The sequence below is a fragment of the Podarcis liolepis genome (genome assembly GCF_965112155.1).
Source record: "Podarcis liolepis genome assembly, chromosome: 8".
Taxonomy (NCBI): domain Eukaryota; kingdom Metazoa; phylum Chordata; class Lepidosauria; order Squamata; family Lacertidae; genus Podarcis; species Podarcis liolepis.
The window spans coordinates 77868134-77887372 of NC_139560.1; the positions used below are offsets into that span (position 1 = coordinate 77868134).

A 19239-nucleotide genomic window follows, 5' to 3' on the forward strand; every position below is an offset into this window, starting at 1 on the left:
GAAAAGGCGCGCGGTAAGCGCAGCTCTGCACTCGAACGTCACTCCGGTGCAGGGGGTTAGTGAAGTGACTGTGGCGCCTGGGGACTGGAGGCACTCACTCGTCGGGCTGACTCCAGTCAGGTATTCCATACACTGAGCAATGTCTCCATTAGCGCGCTGCTGTGGCTGCTGCTCTCTCCAAAGCGAGCCGCTGCGAGCGAGGCGAAAAGACGCGGCCACCCTTTGCCATGGACAAGCTCTCGCCAGGAGATCCTAGGCGCAGCCCGGCGTGATTGCAGGTAACAAGAAAGAGAGGCACTTCCTTGCTGGCGGTGCACTTGCACCCCGGCTTCCTTTCCGCCCATCTATCCATCCATCCATCCACGCGCACCCCAACAATAGCCTGCCTTCTGCAGCCAGCCGGCTGGGAAATCTCGGGCTGCCTATGGAAGAGAAACTACGGGCGATCCATCATGCGGCTTGGGCAGTGTTTACCTAGGGCTGAGAGGAAACATGCTTTTTCTCTTCTCGGCGCGGGGATGGGGAAAGGGAAAGGGTGTTCGCGGTCTTGCATGGAGTGCAACTTTGGTCGGTTGCTCTAGGAGACTTTGGGCAGGGAGGCTGCGTTGGCCAAGAAAGTTTGGTGGACGTGGAAAAGGAGCCCAAGCTTGGAGGACAGTGAAGGCGCGGGGAGGGCACCCCTGTGAAGGAAGTGCGGGTGTAAAGTTCCTCTGTTTGGCGGGGGGGGGGGTTGCTTTAAATCGCTTCTGTAAACTCGGCGCTGGTCGGTGCAATCCTGTACTTGTTTACTGCGTAGGAAGTCCCACGGAGTTCAACGCGGCGGAGTCGCAGCCAAGTGGGTACAGGATTTCAGACACAGTTTCTCGCCTGAGAAGTGGGGCTGATTAGAAATCGAGCCCGAAAACTCTGTCACCTCCCCCCTCCCATCCCAATCGTGTTGTTGTGCATGGTTCAGGAGTGACTGCAAGGCACTCTGCACATGTTCGACGACACACTTTTTAAATCTCCGGTTTCACAGCTTTGGGCTACGACTGCAAAGATTCCGGCGCTGACAAGAACTGGGTGGGTCTTCCTTCTAACATGGTCCTCTGGGGAGGTGTTTTTGGAGAAGCGCCACAGATTCCTTACTGTAAGTCGAAGAAAAGGGGGGGGGATTTAATGGGGGGAGCCAAACATATTGGCAAATGAATCCCATTGATTAGTTGTTGTTGGTAACAGGAGTAAATCCGCCTTGGTTATTAGCCAGGCCGGGAGAATAAAACGGTAAAAAACCTCCGTGCGGATATATGCGTGAAAATAGGGGGTTGGGGCTTCTGTGTTAGGTCTGACCAGGCGCCTGTCTAAAACCAGTTTGTCCACACGCACTGGTTGATCCTAGACCCTCTGAAGGTCTCTGGCTAGTTCAAGTCCAGTGTCAGGTTTGGTGAGGTCGCCGGCAAGGATATACCTTCAATTTTCTAGTTTACGCTTTTTCATCCATTTTACAAACTGGAAAGCTGGAGAAGCGCCGCTAGCTCCGAAGTCCAAAGCGTTGGGAAAGGTTTTTCCAAGGTCGCGGGCTCCAGATTCTTTAACACCCTTCTGGCCCGATCCAAACCGTGTTTACGGGAGGAAGTCCTACTCTTTTTATTTGGGATTCGCCTCCAAGTTAATATGCGCAGGAGTGCAACTTAGTTTATTCGCCTTTTGGGTGCTGGCTGAGGGAGGGGTGTTTGTAGGGGTTGGGGGCGAAGATGCGGCGTATTCTTTCCTTATCAGGGGTGTCTTGAGAAATTGTAATTCGGAACCCGAGGAAGCGGTTAGTCTTGGGCCATTCAGGCAGAGAAATTTAGGGGGAAAATAACCCGATGGTCTCTCTAACTGCTCAAAACGTGTCCAGATCAATTTCCTGCCGACCTCAATCAGAGCAGCTACCTAACCTGCTAGGGCCTGCTCCTGCACTCCTCTTTCTTTCAAGTTTTCTTGGGGAGGATTAAAAAAACAAACCAACCAGACACTGGCTTTAGTTTCTTGGAGAAGAACGATGAAAAAAAATCTGCAGAGATTTAAACCCTGAAGACGCTGCACACTTCGCTCTGCTACGCTGCGTATTTGTTGCTCTTGCTGCTGTTGTTTTTCAAGAAATAGCACCCACTCGTTCTGATTTTGGGAGCTGTGTTATGATAATTGCGCTGGGGGGTCTCTTTGGCAAAAGAAGGGCGTCGCTCTGGCTGCTCCCTGTTACGTGTAGAAGTCAGCTTGTTGCCTTATGCGCAAAAGTTGTTGTTTTCCACAGGATAGCGCTCAGACTCCTGTCCCTGGATCTCCTCGTGAGCGAGGTACGCTGCTAAATGCAGGGACTGCCTTTAGGACACTGTTACTTCCTGGCTTTGCTGCTGAATGGGGAGATAATGAAATTCATCAGAATGTCTTTCCTCGTAAAGTGGGGCGTTTGCGAGAAAACTCACCTCCCTTATGAGGAGCCTGGAAACAGGGCAGCGCTTGGCGTGGTGTTTGCTGGAGGAGAGGGGAACTTAGGCTGTTTGGAGGAGAACTATTTCAGGGACTCGAGGGAATCATGATCCCACTTTGTTCTTGGGGGGCTGACTTCCGATTGAGTGTGTGGCGCTGGAGCCATGCACCCTGCTGTTAGGCGCGTGGAAGCCAGTCCTGCCGATCTTGCGCGTGTTTATTCGGGCACGAGACTCGTTCATTCCAACGCCTGAACTTCCAAGGAAGCGTGCTTCAGGATACAAACCTAAAGTTGCAATCCTATGGATACTTACCGGGGCGGGGAGGGGGGCGCCACTGCACCTAATTAGACACATTCCCAAGTCAATCAGCACGGATCGTGCTGTTACTCCGAAGTCAAGGGTGAGGGCGAGTAGTTAGCAACCCACCATGACTTTGTAGTAGAACGCTATGGAAGTCCCTAGAAAGGGAAAACGCATTGATTTCTACTGAGCACCTAACCAGCAGCGCGATCCTAGACTTGCTGCGTTTACTGTGGATAAAGGATTGCAGTTCAAACGGTCCCAGGGAGGAAATTTCGTCTAGAAGCGGGATAGGATGGCATGGATCATGGTGGAGAGGCTATGTTATGGATCCAGAAACGGGCGAGAAACTTCTTTGCTCCGTCTGCCAGTGAGGGGTGATCCCGGTGGAATTGTTTGAGTATTTGAAAAAGGCGTGTGTGTATGTGTGTGAAGATGGATTTGCAACGTTGCGGTTTGGCGGAAGGGGGGGGGGAGAGAAAAAAACATTGCACCATCCTCTGTAAAAGTTGTCTGCCTCAGTCAGCTAATTGCAACGTTTAACGCTGAACTCCTTTGGAGATCTGGGAGGCTGCACCCCGCCCCCGTCCCCTGGAGGGCGACGCGCCTGCGTGTTGCAGTAAACACCCCCACCCCCACCTCCTGGTATTGTATACCTGCAATGTATGGGCTGCGTGGCTCTCGGGTTTCCCTTTATCTTCAGAGATGGTCCTCGTCCAATCATTTATTTATTTTTTTAAAAGCGGGTCTACTCGGAAGTAAGTCCCATTGAGTTTCGGTAAGTCTTATTCCCAGGTAAACCAGCACAGAATTGCATCCTGTTTAGGACCACGGCCTCTAAAGCTGATTTCCTTAGAAGTGACTTTCATCGACTGGGGTTGTGCCTTCTGAGTAAGCCTGGCTAGACCTGCAGCTGCCACCATCCCCAGTCTCCATGAAGTACTTGCAAACTTTGGCTTTCGTTTCTGAAAGAGGGTTCCTCCATCCACTTGGCTGGTTGGATGGGTCCTTCATCAACTACAGGCAGGCTACGAGGAGGAGAAACAGTTTTAGCAATGCAGTGGTGGGGGGAAGAAATTATTGTCACAGCCTGCCCATGAAGCAGCCCCCGCCCCCCCCCAATGCATTTATTTGTAAAGCGTCTGCGATCCCTAAACTACTGGAGCTGCCGCCAGGAACCGCTCAGCCGCTTTAAGTGATCTGCGTGCCGGAGATTCCTGGGGTCTGATAAGCTTATACGCCCTGCAAATATTATACAACCGCTGCAATCTTATGCCTCCTTCCGCAAAAGTTCCACCCATGTCTGTTGCGACCTCCCGATCGTACCCAAATAAACTTTACAGTGCAACTCTGGTCATAGCTTCCCAGAAGTGGACTTGACTCCGTGACAAGCGTGCGCAGGATCACAACCCTGTTTGCGGACTAGAGGGTGGGACACCCCACATATTGCGCGCGATACATCTGTGTTTGGACATGTGCTAGTCGTATTTATTTTCATTTAAAAGCCGCAGGAGAGAGATAGCAGAAGCCTTGGGGGGGGGGGGTAAGAGAGTGTTAACTCTTTCCTCCCCAGTTTGGTCTCAGTTCCTGACGAACCATAGTGGGACTTGCTTTAAAGTTTAAAAAACCACACACGTGGAATTGGGCTTTTGGAAGTAGGGCCTGTTCATTTGAGTAAACATACAATGCGAGTGGAAAGGGGTAGTCGTCCGCACTGTCGTTTAATGTGACTGGTTAAGTTTCCAACACCTCCATTCATTACATATGACGCTCTCCCCAAAATCACTGCCTTCCCAGACTTTCCCTTCCCTCATACTATCCACATCAAAGAACAGTACGGATGAGGCCAGTGTCTCACCAAAGTTCCAGGGAACTAGCAGAGGTAATCTGAAGACATCCCTTGTGCCTCTTACTCCCAGGTAAACGCGCTTAAACTAGGTTCAGGGTGGCCCTCTCTTTTGAAGGGGCTGCTGAGCTCCTTTGCTGCCTTCTAACGCGCTCCTCCTAGAGCCAAGGCTTTGCCTCGGTAAATTATAGCAATTACGCAGCAGATATGATTATATTAGGTGTACTGCGGTCTCCAGATAGTCATCCATCACCCTCAATCGAGCTGTCAGAGCGGGCAGATTCGTCCCTGGGAGGCACCAAGTCTTCCAGCTGGGGAGAAGAAGGGAACATCATCATTAATTAGAGTGTGACCCTGGGGCTATTCACATGTCTGAACCCAGGCAGCTCTCCGAGCAAGTCTGCACTCCTTTCATCCCTCCCTCCCCCGCCACAGCTGCCCTCCCCTCTCCACGCGCGCAAATACGCACAGAAACTCGCCCGCCCTGGGTCTGGCTAACTTCCCCACTGCAAGTTCCTCTCTAGGCAGAGTATCCCGATTTTCAGAGACTTAGGTTTTTCTATATCCCCTCCCCTCCCCGCTCCCCAATACAAACACATACACAAAAGGTCCTGGAGGAAAATTATATGTACTGGACTTCCCAGGAGAGGCCTAGATAAAGGTGACAAGGTGAAGGGGACTGAGAGGGGTGGTGAAACCAGTAGTAATGGTATGCCAACTTATTAATAAGAACTCTCTTTTAACCCAAAGTAAATGCTCCTCTGAATTTAGCGAGAGCTACTAAGGTGGGTAAGAGTCTACTCTCACCTTGAAAAAAATGATGAAAAATAATCTTTTTGCTCATCTCCCTGAAATCACTTACTTTCAAAAAATAGATTTCCTGGGTATTTCCAATGGCAGTAATATTGTAGATCCATTGAAGTCATTGGACTTAAGGCTCTATCTACCCTGAGTATGACTGCTGCTGCTGGATATCCCCTGCTGTTTTATGGTCAGAACTAGAATTTAAGTAGAGTAATACTATAAGTAAATTAATCCTTTAGGATTAATAAACATGCCGGAAGTCAATCACACTGGAACTGTCTTCAAAGCAAACATTTTTGCTGAATTTATATCCTGGACTACCCTCTAAATGGGACAGATGGTAAATATCCTCTGGAGAGAAAGAGAGAGACCTTCAGCCCAGCCAAACCCTCAAGAGTTTGCATAGGGCCCTATACTTTTCATAGGTTTCACCTAGGGCTTCCATGACCCTCCATGCAACCGACTTCCATAAATGGGGAGCGAGTTCAAACAAAACTTCATTTGCAGCGTATTTGCCTTTTGAATGCAGTTTTCATCTTTGTGGTGAACCTTCTAAAGTACCAAATTCTTTCTGATTTTACCTTGTTCCTTCATCCAGAATATTGTATTCTGTTAATCCCACTTTACTGATGGCAGTATCTGAAACCATCCTACTGAGCATTTAGCTCTTTCCAGATAAGGCCAACATGTTCACTTAGAAGGAAGACTACAGAAAAGTCTTTAAGGATCCAAATGTTTAGGATCACACACTGAGAATGAGAGATCCCCGACTTGCCTGAAGAATCGAGGGTGGGCCTTTGAGCCCTAGACAGCACTCAGCATTGCAGAAATTCCAGCTCTATTAAAATTAATTGGCGTTTTGCTACTAACATCAATGAAATGTGCATTGCTCCTTCCAGCGATGGTGCTGGCGACTTGGGCTAACAACGAGAGACAGAAATCAAGAAAGACCAAATATCATTCTCATTAAACATTTCAAGCACCACTCCCATTAAACACTTAAACTTCCCTAGTAGGATAAAAAGGTCTAACAAGAGGCTTTGGCAGAAATCTGTGATCTACAGTTTAATAAGTCTCCAAGAAAATGACTTTCTGATGTAGTCTTATATTTGTAGTCATAAAATGAAATAAGAGTGTATACACAGATCACATAGTAAATTAGCCACCTCTTAAAACACTTTATGCATACTTTCAGGAAAGGTAGATTTTTCTCCCTCCCCTCTCTTCCAGTTCAAAAGTGGGAGGATGACTATTCTTGACCAATTCATGTGAAGTTTAAAGGGCTTGTTGTGAATGTATCTTGGACAAGAGGCCAGAGATAATCCAAAGGTGCGAAAAGGGAGGGACTAAGGAAAGGCCTAGCTCTGCCTTCTGCTCTCAAACAGAATCTCTGGTCAAATATCAGAGTCTGTTTTAAAGAGAGGTAGTGCTGTTCTATGATCTCATGTTATACTATAAACTAGCGACTCTTGGACATTGGGATTCTGGGGAGCTAATGGATACCAGCTGGACATTGAAAGAAAGGGGCACAGTTTGATAAAACTGTATGGAAGTTTGACTGTCGCAGGTAGTGAATCTGTATGACACAGAGAGGGAACCACATTTATTTCATCTATTTCTGTGCTGCCACTCAGGAAAATGTGGCTTAAATTAAGGACTGAAAGCCGGGTGGGACAAAGATGATTTATTGTTTCTCTGTCAGAGATCTGAGGGGATCATTGGACATGTGAGAGAGGGCACACCAGAGGAAGGGTAGAGTGCTTGACAATATGGGGAGCCATGTTTTTTCCAGGATATCACAACTACAGTTGGGGTGGTATTCTTTGGTCAGTCTCCTGATTTAAAAAATATGAACTAGTTTTCATATTCTACCTACCTAGAAAACTTGTATATTCCCACACACAAAAAACCATTAAGAGAGAGTTTGAGAGTTACCTTAGCACAGGTAGTGGGGGAAACAGACTATGAACCAGAAAATCCCCTCCCCTATGAACTTGCTAAGAAAGAGGTTTTAGGCCAATCACCCTCTCAGGATCAGTCCTACACTGCAAGACCAGGATACTGACCAGGCTGTAGCTAGTGGTGAGCCTAAGTATCTCAGATCCCAGATCTTTTTCTCCATGCCCCAAGTGTTTCTAGTGGATAATAAATTCAGGGGGAAATGAAAGGGTTGGTCTTAATTGACATTAATTCGAGGTATAAGGGTGTAAAATTGGGGAACTACATCAGTTGAAGATGACTTTCTCTTAAGATGAGTTGGAGGTAATGAAATAGGATAACTGAAGGGGCGCTTAATTGACTTGATTTGAACCAGGATCTGTTGGGAAATTCACTTTACTACTAGTTAAATGAATTAAAGAGGAACACATCTGAAATGGGTACCAGTTAACTGGATTTTTTAACTAGAGTGGCTTGGATGAGAAATTAGTTGACTTTGCTGTCTATAGCTGCACATAGACATTTAAGTTAGCATATGCAATTTTAATGTGAATTTGGACCCGTGCCCCATTTTTTTTTTTTAAGTACCTGGAAACACTCAGTTTTGCATTGCTCTTGTAAGGATTCCTGAGATAATGCATGCGCAGAAGTTTGAAGATTGTACAATGCTGTATAAATGTCGGCTGTTGATTTGAGTATGGATAGATGCTCTCGCTTTGCAAATCAGATCTGGCCTGAGTTTGAAGATCACTCTCTCCCTGCCACTCAATGGCCTGAAGTTTATTCAAAGTTGTGGCGCCTCCTCACTTTGGTTTTCCATATCTCCCCACCCCAAAAAGTTGTTAAAGCCTAACATGCCCATTCAGCGCAAATGCCCATTCCTTGCCCTTTCCTAACATGCACTTTGATGGCGGGGCTTCGTCCTTCTCCACGTGCTTTGACTGTCAGGTCCGGAGCTCGTTTCAACTGTTGATTTAAAAGCCTCGCTTGCGCGCCTGCCCTTCCAGCGGCCTCGTTTGTAAGTGGGACTGATTGACTGCAGGGCAGGGAGGAGTGGGAGGAAGCAGCAGGCAGCTGCTCATTAATTAATTTCTAATTAAAAGTGCTGACCACCCTTCAGTGATTCGGGAGGGGGGGGGAGGAAGAGAGACGACACTGATTTCTCCTCTCCAAACTATTGATATCTGAGATGCAGTTATGAACCATTCAGGACCTTGCCATTTTGTACGTTTGGGGTTTGCTTTCCTTATCAGCGCAGGAGAACTCCCTGAAATAGCGATCAGCCAGCGTGCTCTGAGGCGTTTGAAAACAAACTTTCATCCTGGGTATTTGGTTTAAATCCCAGGCCGTGGTCTACCACAAAGGTGCACACAAATATGCGAGCGAGAGGCAGTTTCTGTAGGGTTTGTTTTTTCTTCTTCTTGACGTCAGATGTTTGATTTGACATGTGTGTTTCAGCTAGGAGTGGTTCTTTTCCCCTCCCTCCACCGCTGCCTGTGTGTGGGCAAAATATGTATTTCCCCCCCCCCCATGAAACCTCAGAGCAACCGTGCCTTTTATGTTGTTCGTGTTGAAGAAGCGCCACGCTGCCTAGGCAGATCTTCTTAAGATCGTGAGTTGTGTGCGTGTGTGTGTTGTGCGGGGGAGGGAAGACAAACTCCCCCCCCAACACACACACACACACAGTAAAAAATAGTTTCAGGTTCAAGGCAGATGAATTCAAGACGGTTTTATGCTTGGTCCTCTAAGCCCCTAGGAAGCTCGGATTATCCATCACTCGGGGCCACACGGCACAGCGAGGCAGCCTGCGGAGCCCGCGGATCCAGCGCCTCTCCTGGTTGTTCCTGGAGCCTGGGAGCCCCCCGTGGCCATGTCCTACCCCCAGTTCGGATACCCCTACTCGTCTGCACCCCAGGTAAGTCCTGCCGGACTCCCATCGCATCTACGCCCTTTCCTTTCGCTGCCCTCCCCTGTGAAGGCGCGCGGGAGAACTCCCATCTCCTGGGAGGCGCTTTTGTAGGGACCTAATCTGCTTCAGATCAACTGGGGCTGGGGGAAGGGATGACCCCCCCCTTCCCCAAGAGCAGTGACTGCCATCTTTACGCGGAAGTAAGGCCCCCGTGAAACCAAAGGCACTTACTTCCAGGTAAAAGGGAGACTGTCGCCTTGGTATCCTAATTCTGCGGTGCTCTAACCACGAACTGGTTTAGAAAGTCCACCTGTCCTGGATTCATCGAGGGACCTTGACCTAGAGTGAGAATGTTAACAATGAGGGGTGGGGAGTTGAATTGGAGTCAAGGGGCGGGGTATCGTTTAGGATTGGGTTGGAGAGCCCCGTCCTGAGATTTGGAAGGTCTCTAGTTTCAGAGGGGTGCTAGCTAGCCTGCCACAAATTACTCCCGCAGCGCGCTGAAGACGGAAAGATCTCAGGTGTTCATTGATCTCAGAGGGTTTTACTTACTGCCAAGAGGTGAACTGGGGCAAGGGATATGAAGGAAGCAGCTCGTTCCCTCTGGTCCGCGGACCTACTCTGAAGTAAGCGGGTGGATGGAAGCCCGTTCAACAACCACAACTACTGGCTGGTTCAAGCCAGATTCACGGGCCACTTCGTTTAGCAGGAATTTGGGTGGGGTGCGAGGTCGCTGCAGTCATGGGCCCTGTATCAGCTGAGGCCTCGGCTCAACTCCTTTCTGGATCGTACCCTTAAAAGAGAGCAGGGTCGAACTTCTGGGACAGAAGTGGGTGTTGGAATCTGCAGTTAAAACAAATGTTCAATTAGCTCTCGCGAAGGATCTGGGATTAAACTTCATTAACGTTCTCAGTACTTTTACTCGGAAATAAACGTGTTCTAGAACCGAGACGGATGTATGTATTAATGTTAATGTGAGCGGTCTAGCTCGCCGGAAGAATGCATTAAAAACTGAAAAGTATTTTCTCTCTCTCTCTTTCTCTTTAGTTGACAAGTGTGAACTGGAACTAGGTTCCCCCCCTCCCCAACCGATCTTTAAATTTCTCCCCGATCCACAAACCAGTTAAGCCACTGGGTTTAACATAATATATAAGGTACTTATTTAAGATCACTAAGGGCGCAATCCCATGCAGGTCTATTCAGAAGTCAGCCCCATTGAGCACAATGGGACTTGCTCCCAGGTAAACGTGTATAGGATTGCAGCCACTTCCTTCCACTGCTTTCCCCTTCCGCTATTCGGCCTGGGTGCCCCCCCCCCTCCATCTTGGGAGCTGAGGATTCTGCAAGTGACTGGACGGTTTCAGACGACCGTTTCATCGCGCGTTTCACCACCCTTCTGTGTGATAACACAGATGGATCGCGCTGTCCCGAGTTTGTGCCCTTGTGAGGTCGGATAGAGGGGGTGGCGGTTGTTCCGGATTAATTAACGTGAAGAAGAGATGCTCATTAAAACCAATGGACACGGGAGTCAGTGGGTTGTGTGAAAGCTCACTGATTTGGGACCAGAAATGACCCTCGCTAGAACTGGTTGGTAGATCGGCCTGTTGGTTGCCATGGCTGTCAGCCGCCCCTTCTAAGATCACTGCCCTGTCTTCTCTCGTCCTAGTTCCTGATGACCACCAACTCCTTGACCACTTGCTGTGAGACCACCGGCAGGACCCTCACGGACTCTGGGGCCGCAGCCTCGGCTCAGACCCCCGTCTATTGCCCCGTGTACGAGAGCAGGCTGCTAGCCACGGCCAGGCACGAGCTCAACTCGGCAGCTGCCCTGGGAGTCTATGGGAGTCCCTACACGAACACGCAAGGCTATGGCAACTACGTGACCTACGGGACGGAGGCGTCGGCTTTCTACTCCTTGGTAAGTCTTCTGCGCAGCGAGCACGACTTCCACCTGAACGCATTGACTGGGCAAGAAGGAAACCCCATTGCCCCATTACCAAGGGACTTTTGCTCTTCCAAGTCAGCAAACTGAGAGAGTCGCAGCTTAGCTAGAAGCTTCACAGCTCAACCCAGTCCCTAAGGACATTAAAGGCAGGCTGAGACCCTAAGAGAGTGAACCTCATCAAGTTAAGCGGGACTTAATTTCTAGTTATGCACTTTTTAATAGCAACGTGTGTGTGCTGTGCATCCCCACGTGTGTGTAGAGTTAGAGATGTATCACTAGTACAAGTAAACCTGGAGGGATTACAAAATGTTTCCGATTTATTTTATTTATTAAATTTCTATGCCGCCTTTCATCCGAGGAGCACAGGGCGGCTTACAATATAAAAACACAAAACGTAGTACCAAACAATAACAATAATCCACAGAGAGACTTTAAAAGGCCATGGGTTGTTTAATTAGCCAACGGCTATGTAACCTGTCTATGTGCCATGGGGTAATCCGAAGTGAATATGAATCGGGGCTGTGAGAAACTTCAGTCAATCATAGGCGTTGCTAATTCAGGTGTCTAACAACACGGAGATCAGCCTACAACTATGTAATTAGAGGTAGACGGCAATAAGCTCTGAGAAACTATTGTCTGCTGATCTCTGCGCTCCAACTACTTAGAGATAAATGATAAACGCTAAGACATCGTGGCATTGCTGATCTCTGTCTGTGTACTGAAACTGACACAAAAAAACGAGTCTGGAGTTGTCACTGGAACAGGAACCCGAGTTTGCTCACCGAATGCTTAAATGTAAAATTATGCATAAAATGTCCGCGTTAAGAAATTAACTTTTCGTATACTTCCCTGTGTGGCAAACAAGTCACGTCCCATCGTCCCATTAATTGCAATTGCCCCCCCTTCTTTTTCTTTTTCTTTTTTAGGAAAGTATGTTTATTGAGGATTGCAGCCTGTTTTAAGAGAGCACTTCAACTTTCGCACCTCAATAAACTCCAATCCTAAAAAAAGCTCAACAACTTCAATCCTAAAGGTTAACAACTTCGGTCGGCCCTTTGGTCGGCTTTCACGTCCCTTCACTTCATCAAATCTGGCCCTCTTTGAAAAAAAGGTTGGACATCACTGCTCTAGGTGATATTTGACCCTTGCATATCCCTAGTCACTTGTTCTTGGAGCCCAGTGTGCATAAAATACCATTCTTAGTCGGAGGAAGGAAAGCACTGGATTCCAGTGGACTGCAGAGGCTAAACCAGCTTTCCTGTGAGTAAATTCCATTGCAGGAAAATAAGGTTTCCTCTGAGTCAACGTGCATCAAATCGGGCCAAGAGATGCTAACACTGAGTCAGTGGACAAGAGTACAAGGAATTTCGTGTTCCTCTCTAATTAAGCGCAATACAAGAATTGAAGAAATGTACGCACCTGCTGAAATACAATCTATGCCAGTCTACTCGGAAGTAAGCTGTACTGAGTTCATTGGGACTTGTGCCCAAGTTTGCAGCCCAAGTTTAATCCCCTGATAGAATTACAGAAATGAAGAGTCGGAAGGGACCCCGAGGGTCATCTATCCAAACCCCCCGCGATGAGGGAATCTCAACACGTGGCCTCCCATCCCATTTGAAATCAAGCCGGATCCTGCTTTGAAAATGTGCTAGAGGATTTTTTTTTTGTTTTTTGCTCCTCGACGTGTTTCTCCATTGCAAAAATAAATAAAAACGTGTCCATTTGCGCGTGTCTCTCCTCCTGCCCCCCCCCCCACACTGCCCGTGGGGGGAGGGGAGCGCTGATAAGAAGACGCCTTTGCTTTTCCTGTTCCAGAACAGCTTTGATTCGAAGGATGGGAGCGGATCTGCGCATGCGGGAATCACCCAGGCGGCTGCCTACTATCCATACGACCACACGCTCAGTCAGTATCAATATGACAGGTAAGAAATAAACCATCAGCCGTTCATTGAGGGGCAGGAAAAAGCAGTGGGGGCCAAGGGGGAGGGGGAGAGGAGAAGAGGTTAGTTGCGCTTCTTAATCAGGAAACGTCTTCAGCTTGTCCTTTTCTCAAAGCACCAGTAGCAAACGAGTGTGGCCAGAATAAGCCGCCCTTGTATCAGAGTCAGATGATCTCTGATCTCACCAATGGAGCGCTTGCAAGACGGGATCCTGAACGCATCCGAAGCAAGCATCGAAGCGCGCCTCCTTGAGAACGGGCGTGCTTTTCAGCAGAGGCTGCTCACCAAATCAGGCACGAGGAATCGGTGTAGCGTGCACGTGTGAACCTGCCCTGAAGCGGCTCAGACCCCATTGACTCCAGTGAGAAACCAAGGCGCCTAAAAGCCAGCGCATTCCCGAAAGAAAGAAATGGATTTAAATGGAGCTTTAAAGGCGTCCGCTCTTTATCTCTATAAATGCCAATAACAAGTTATGTTTCCGTGTTGTCTGCACGAAACGAGCCTGTTCTTCGTTCTTCTGCACTGATCCGGAGCTAGTTTTACACCTCTAATCTCCGATTCGTTTTGGAGGAGCCCACAGCGAATGCAAAAGCTTTCCTTTTGACCTCTTTCATTCGTCTGCCAGCCCGATCTTAATCTGGATGACACCCCTCCTCTCCTCGCTATATTTCTTTGGAAGCAAGTCCTCATTGATTAATGGAGATCGATACTGCGACCCGATCCGTTTTACGAAGGAGTAAGCGGATTTGCCTGCGGCCCTCCACACTGTTGAACTCCAATTCCCATCAGCGTCAGCCAGCCTGGACAACTCGATAATGGGAGTTGTAGTTCCAACAACAACTATAGGTCATCCGGTTGGGGAAAGCCTCGTCTCCATCCTTTATCTTAATCAGGTGTGGGGAACTTTTGGTCCTCCAGATCAGGGTTTGCCAAAGTTGGGTCTCCAGCTGTTTTTGGACTACAACTCCCATCATCCCTAGCTAGCAGGCTCAATGGTCAGGAATGATGGGAATTGTAGTCCAAAAAAACAGCTGGGGACCCAACCTTGGGAAACTCTGCTTCAGATGTTGCTAAACTCCCATCATCGCTGGTCAGTGGCTATGCTTGCTGGAGCTGATGGGAGTTGTAGTCAGGTGCGTGGGGGTGGGGAAGGTTTCCCTACACCTGATGAAAGAGTTCACGGAGTCGATCTCAATTAGCTCTCGTATGCCAGGATACAGCCTGGTTCTGCACATGCGGAAATCCAATGGTGGGCTTTGATGCCCAAGGAAGACACGCGCCTTCACTGGCGGAACACAATAAATCTGAAGGCAAGGCAAAATCACACGAGCGACTTACTCCTATCACTGGCGTTTTATCCTCTAGCGTTTTCAAGTATAGCATCCCTATAAGCTGGTGGTTATTGTCCAGGAATAGTAGGAAAGCGCTGTGGTTGCCTTAGCGCTCGATCTATGCGATAAGATCTGCGCTATCACAGCAATAGATCCGTATGGATTTAATCACAAATACCTCTTCCCGACTGGCTTCCACGGGCTACATCACACGTGCACGCGCATCCTTTCTCTCCGCTTGAGTAGGGCACACTTCATTAACTGGGATCTGAATGCATGAAACCGGCTCTGCTGAAAAACTCTGTGAGATGATAGAGAAGTTCTTTCCGAGACTTTTATTTTTGACGACTCTTTAGCCCCTGAGGTAGCCAACCTCAAATGATCCAGCCCTTGTTGAAAGTATGAATTGGTTCCGTTGAACAACACGGCGTTTAAGGTGCCAGGAAGTCCTGCCTCTGTTGAGCTCGCGATGCTTCGTTCACACGAGCAAGACCTTTCACTCATCATTTGGCACGTGTGAACCAAAATCTTCGCTCATCTCCTACTGGCTTCTCTTTTTACTATTACATGGGCAGATTGGGGGCCGCTTTTTGGCACTCCCCCACCACGTTTACAAATGTGCCGAACAATTTTATATTTCTTCATCTTTTTTAAAATCTTTAGTGCGGTTATTGCTTTAAAACACACACCAAGAATCCTCCTTACGCTGTTCCAACCTTTTAAGCCCCACTGGGTGCCGGTGACCTTTCCTTAGATGGTGTGCATTAAATATTCAGGTATAGCCCAGTGTCTTGTGCAGCCTATATATATGGAATGGGTAGGAGAGAAATTTACGAATAATAAAATAAATATTTTTATTAATAACTGCGCCCTGAGGTTACTTCGGTGGACTCTCTCAGAGCGCTGGAGCGCTAGACTTATATATATATATATATATATATATATATATATATATATGGCATATCCATTTTGCAGGAGTTGAATTTTGGATGCCTCTCAAGGGCGGCTGTTTGGCTTTTGAAGTAGACATGCTTTCAGGCTGCAATCCGGTGCAAACTCAGAAGTCACCGGGACTCACTTCAGAGTAAGCGTGTACAAGATCCGCAGCACGCTTTTCAGGAGCCCGAGTGCCGTTGTTTTGAGGCTGTCTATACTCCCGATTTAGATCAGGTGTACATTGGTCTTGCCCCGAGTAAGTTATTTGCGAGGCAAGTGCCAAAGACTCCATCCATGATGGAGGTGAGCCTAAATCCCAAGATTAACTGTGCGACCCCATATTCAAGGGGGATTTACTCCCAATTAAGTATAGGCAGGACAGCAAGCTGGTTAAGGTCCTATTGATCACCATTTGTGTATCCAAACGCTCCGTCTTTCTAGCTGCTTGGCTTCATCAAGCTGAACCGTTTTCCTGGTAAGACCAGCGCGTTCTGGGTTTTGTAGAAAGAGGGAAAATATTTAAAGGTGAACCTTGGATACCAGGATCCCTTTCTCGCGGAAAATGGAATTGCGTCGGTGAATCAGACCATGTGGGTGGTGCTTTCTTCCGGCTCGTTGGCGCTGCATTTTCACTGACACTCTTCCCTCCGCCCTAGATATGGTACCATGGATGGAGGGACGCGGAGGAAAAACGCCACTCGGGAGACCACTAGCACGCTGAAGGCCTGGCTGCAGGAGCACCGCAAGAACCCCTACCCGACCAAAGGCGAGAAGATCATGCTGGCCATCATCACCAAGATGACCCTCACGCAGGTCTCCACCTGGTTCGCCAACGCCAGGAGGAGGCTCAAGAAGGAGAACAAGATGACCTGGCCCCCCAGGAACAAGTGTGCGGACGAAAAGAGACCCTACGAGGACGAGGACGAGGGAGAGGGTCAAGGGGAGAGCTTGAAGAATGAGAAACTCGAGGGTATCTTCCAAGTCTCTTAGCCGTATACTGGAGGCAGGAGCTATCTTAGCCCTGTCGCCCTTCTCTGGGATATTGGGCACACGGGGAGGGTGATGGGGGTCCAGGAGACAAAAAGTATGGGTGTGTTGCCTTTAATGCAATAAAGAGGCTTCTGGGTTTGCAGCTGAGCTGCGCTGGGGATTTCGAGAGAATGTCTTGAGGCGGCCAGTGTCCCTTCTGAGTCTGCTCTGCTTTGACAGGGGAAGGGGGCTGTCAAATGAGGGGTGCGCCTGCTGGGCTTCGGAACTGTTTCCACCCGACCAAAACCTTAAAAAGGTTTGCTTCCTCGTGTAGAAAAGCGCGTGGCTTCTTTTGCTAGGCCTGAGCCTTTGGAAGCCATGCAGTGCTTGGCTTGCCTTGGGTAAGTTGGGGGGACTTTTACGACGCAGTCAAACCCACAATGCGTGCTTGCTAGAAAGGCACACACAGGGGAAGTTGGATCTCACAGGGTCTACAGGAAATCCTCCCTGTGAGAGCCACGCCCACTGTGTCCAGCAAGCCAGGTAAAGGGGCGCAGCCTATATAAGATGGTCACGTCCCCCTATACATATCCCAACACAAGTGACTGGCCATTTCTGGTTCCCATTAATAAAATGGGATTGCTGTTAACCGTGCATCCTACAGAGCTGTTGTGAAGAGTGAGGGGAAGCAAAACACAGACAGAGAATGGGTGGAGGAGTCCTAGCCTTAAAGCCATTGCACAGAATCGTAAGCCCCGTGGGTTATCTGCAATGCAGGAACCTCAACTAGCCAAGAACGAACCTCAATTGCAAATGTACCTGCCCGTCTCGTTTGTAACGTGCCCTCCTTTCCCTCCTTTGCTCAGAGCCGGCCAGCAAGGAGGATAAAGAGCTGGGCCTCAGCGACCTGGAGGACTACGACCCGCTGGAGTCGGAGAGCTCCGAGGGCGAGCTGAAGGCTGCGGCTTTCGGCCACGCGGAGGGGGAAGCGTGCGCCACCGAGGCCTGCAAGGATCCCTCCTCCTTGGGCGCCGGCGCCGCCCCGCTGGAAAGCCCCCTCGAGCGGGCAAAGAGCTGCCTCAAGGACCCGACGGCGGGCGCGGAGGGCTGCGAGGCGGCGGAGCTGCTGAGCGCGCGGCAGAGGAGCTGCGAGGCCAAGCCGTGTTACCAGCAGCAGCAGCTCCTGGAGGCGTCCAGCAAGCCGAGGATTTGGTCCCTGGCGCACACGGCCACCTCGCTCAACCAGGCCGAGTACCCGTCGTGCATGCTGAAGCGCCAGCAGGGGGCGTCCAGTGCCTCTAGCGCCGCGCCGGCCCCGACGGCTGGGGGCGTCTTGGAGAGGCACCCGAAGGATTCCCCCGTCACCAACCTCAGGAACTGGGTTGATGGCGTGTTCCACGACCCGCTCTTCCGGCACAGTACTTTGAACCAGGCCTTGAGCAGCACCGCAGTGTCTTGGGCTACCACCAAAGGCTCCCTCTTGGAGACGGGGGCCCTGGGGCGCTCGCTGGGCGGCGGCGCCACCGCCGTGCTCAAAGGGCAGCTGGCAGGCCTGGCTGCGCCCCAGGACTCCGGCAAAGACTTTCTGGCTTTCCCCAAAGCAGGCAGCAAAATGTTCTGCTCCTAACGACCGACGCCCGCCCCGTCCGCCTCCCTGGGACAGGCCGGGGGAGGGAGGAAGGCAAGACGGTGGAATGGGGGGGCAGACAGGCTGGGCCCCGAGGAACTGAGCGGCGGGAGGTGGAGAGACACACGCAGAGAGAGAGAAAGACTTGGAGAGAGTTTCCGTTCCAAACCAGAGACGTTTTTTCCGTCGCAAAAACCGAGCAAGGATTTTAAAAGTTGCTGGTATAAGGAGAGAGAACGAAAAAACTGTCACTTGGCTGCAGCCTTAAGGGATCAATGTCTTCACGGTTATTTAAGTCCATAGCACGTTCCACTAGTTTATAGAGGCGTCCTTCTGCGTTTACCTTGCAAAGTTTACCAGGCGCGAGATCCGAATTCAGCTTCTTGGGGAGGGAGTTGTTTGTCTATTCTGTTTCCCCCCTCCCTTTTTTTCCTTTTTCTAAAAAACAAAAAAAAAATGATTTGTGGCATGCCAATTTTATTTTCTTCTTCGAACTTCCCTACCCACCCACCCCGCCCTCCCCTTCTCATCGTTAGCATCTCACCCACAAAAAACAGCACTTCTTCCACCAAGTTGACACCATTGCCCGCACACGCGCACACACCGAATTTGAACTTGACAAATAAGCTATGTCGAAAAGGTATGTTCACTCCAAATAAATTGTCTGTCTCTCAGAGGTACCCTATGATTTGTGGTCTGTTTGCGTTGCCTGCGTTGGAAGTGGAGCTTCGACGCCTGGATCCCAAACGCGTTGGAAGACGCGTGTCTATTTCGCGTCCCGTGGAGATGTACGGAATTCCCCAGTCAATAAGTGTAGGGCGGAGCGCACTCTTGGAAATCAAAGTCTTGCGCATCTGGGTGGCATTCTTTTCCACGCGCAAGTGCGTTTGCAGCCCGTCCCTTTCGACACCCGGGATATACTCCCGAGTGGTAAAGACCTCAGTAGGAACCCACGAGGTGAAAACGGCCCCCTCTAAAATCAACGGTGCGTTTGGCGCTGATGTGGTTCTGGACCTTAAACCAGCTTGAGACCCGGCCATCTTGACTTTACCTGGTTCAGCTGCATCACTAGCAGCCGAAACCGATAATCTCTAAGAGGCTGGCGACTTCTCATTATGCCTTAAAATGTATATGTCCATTTTCACCTGTCCGACTGTAATCTTAGTTTGTAATGGGGGGACTCCAAAATAATCCTCTCCTGGCTTTTCAATCAAACGATCATCCTCCCTCGCACCTACCCA

The 19239-nt window shown here is 49.4% G+C and overlaps 1 protein-coding gene across 1 annotated transcript; it reads left to right on the plus strand.

Moving 5' to 3' along the window:
* The first annotated feature begins 27 nt into the window (after positions 1-27).
* IRX4 (iroquois homeobox 4) lies at positions 28-18672 on the plus strand. The gene is given in 8 exon segments (XM_083519453.1): positions 28-278; positions 9091-9256; positions 10917-11168; positions 13011-13117; positions 16059-16372; positions 17238-17362; positions 17364-17394; positions 17397-18672. Coding segments are annotated over 7 exon segments (1476 nt in total). The 5' UTR covers positions 28-278; positions 9091-9211; the 3' UTR covers positions 17999-18672.
* Positions 18673-19239: the final 567 nt, after the last annotated feature.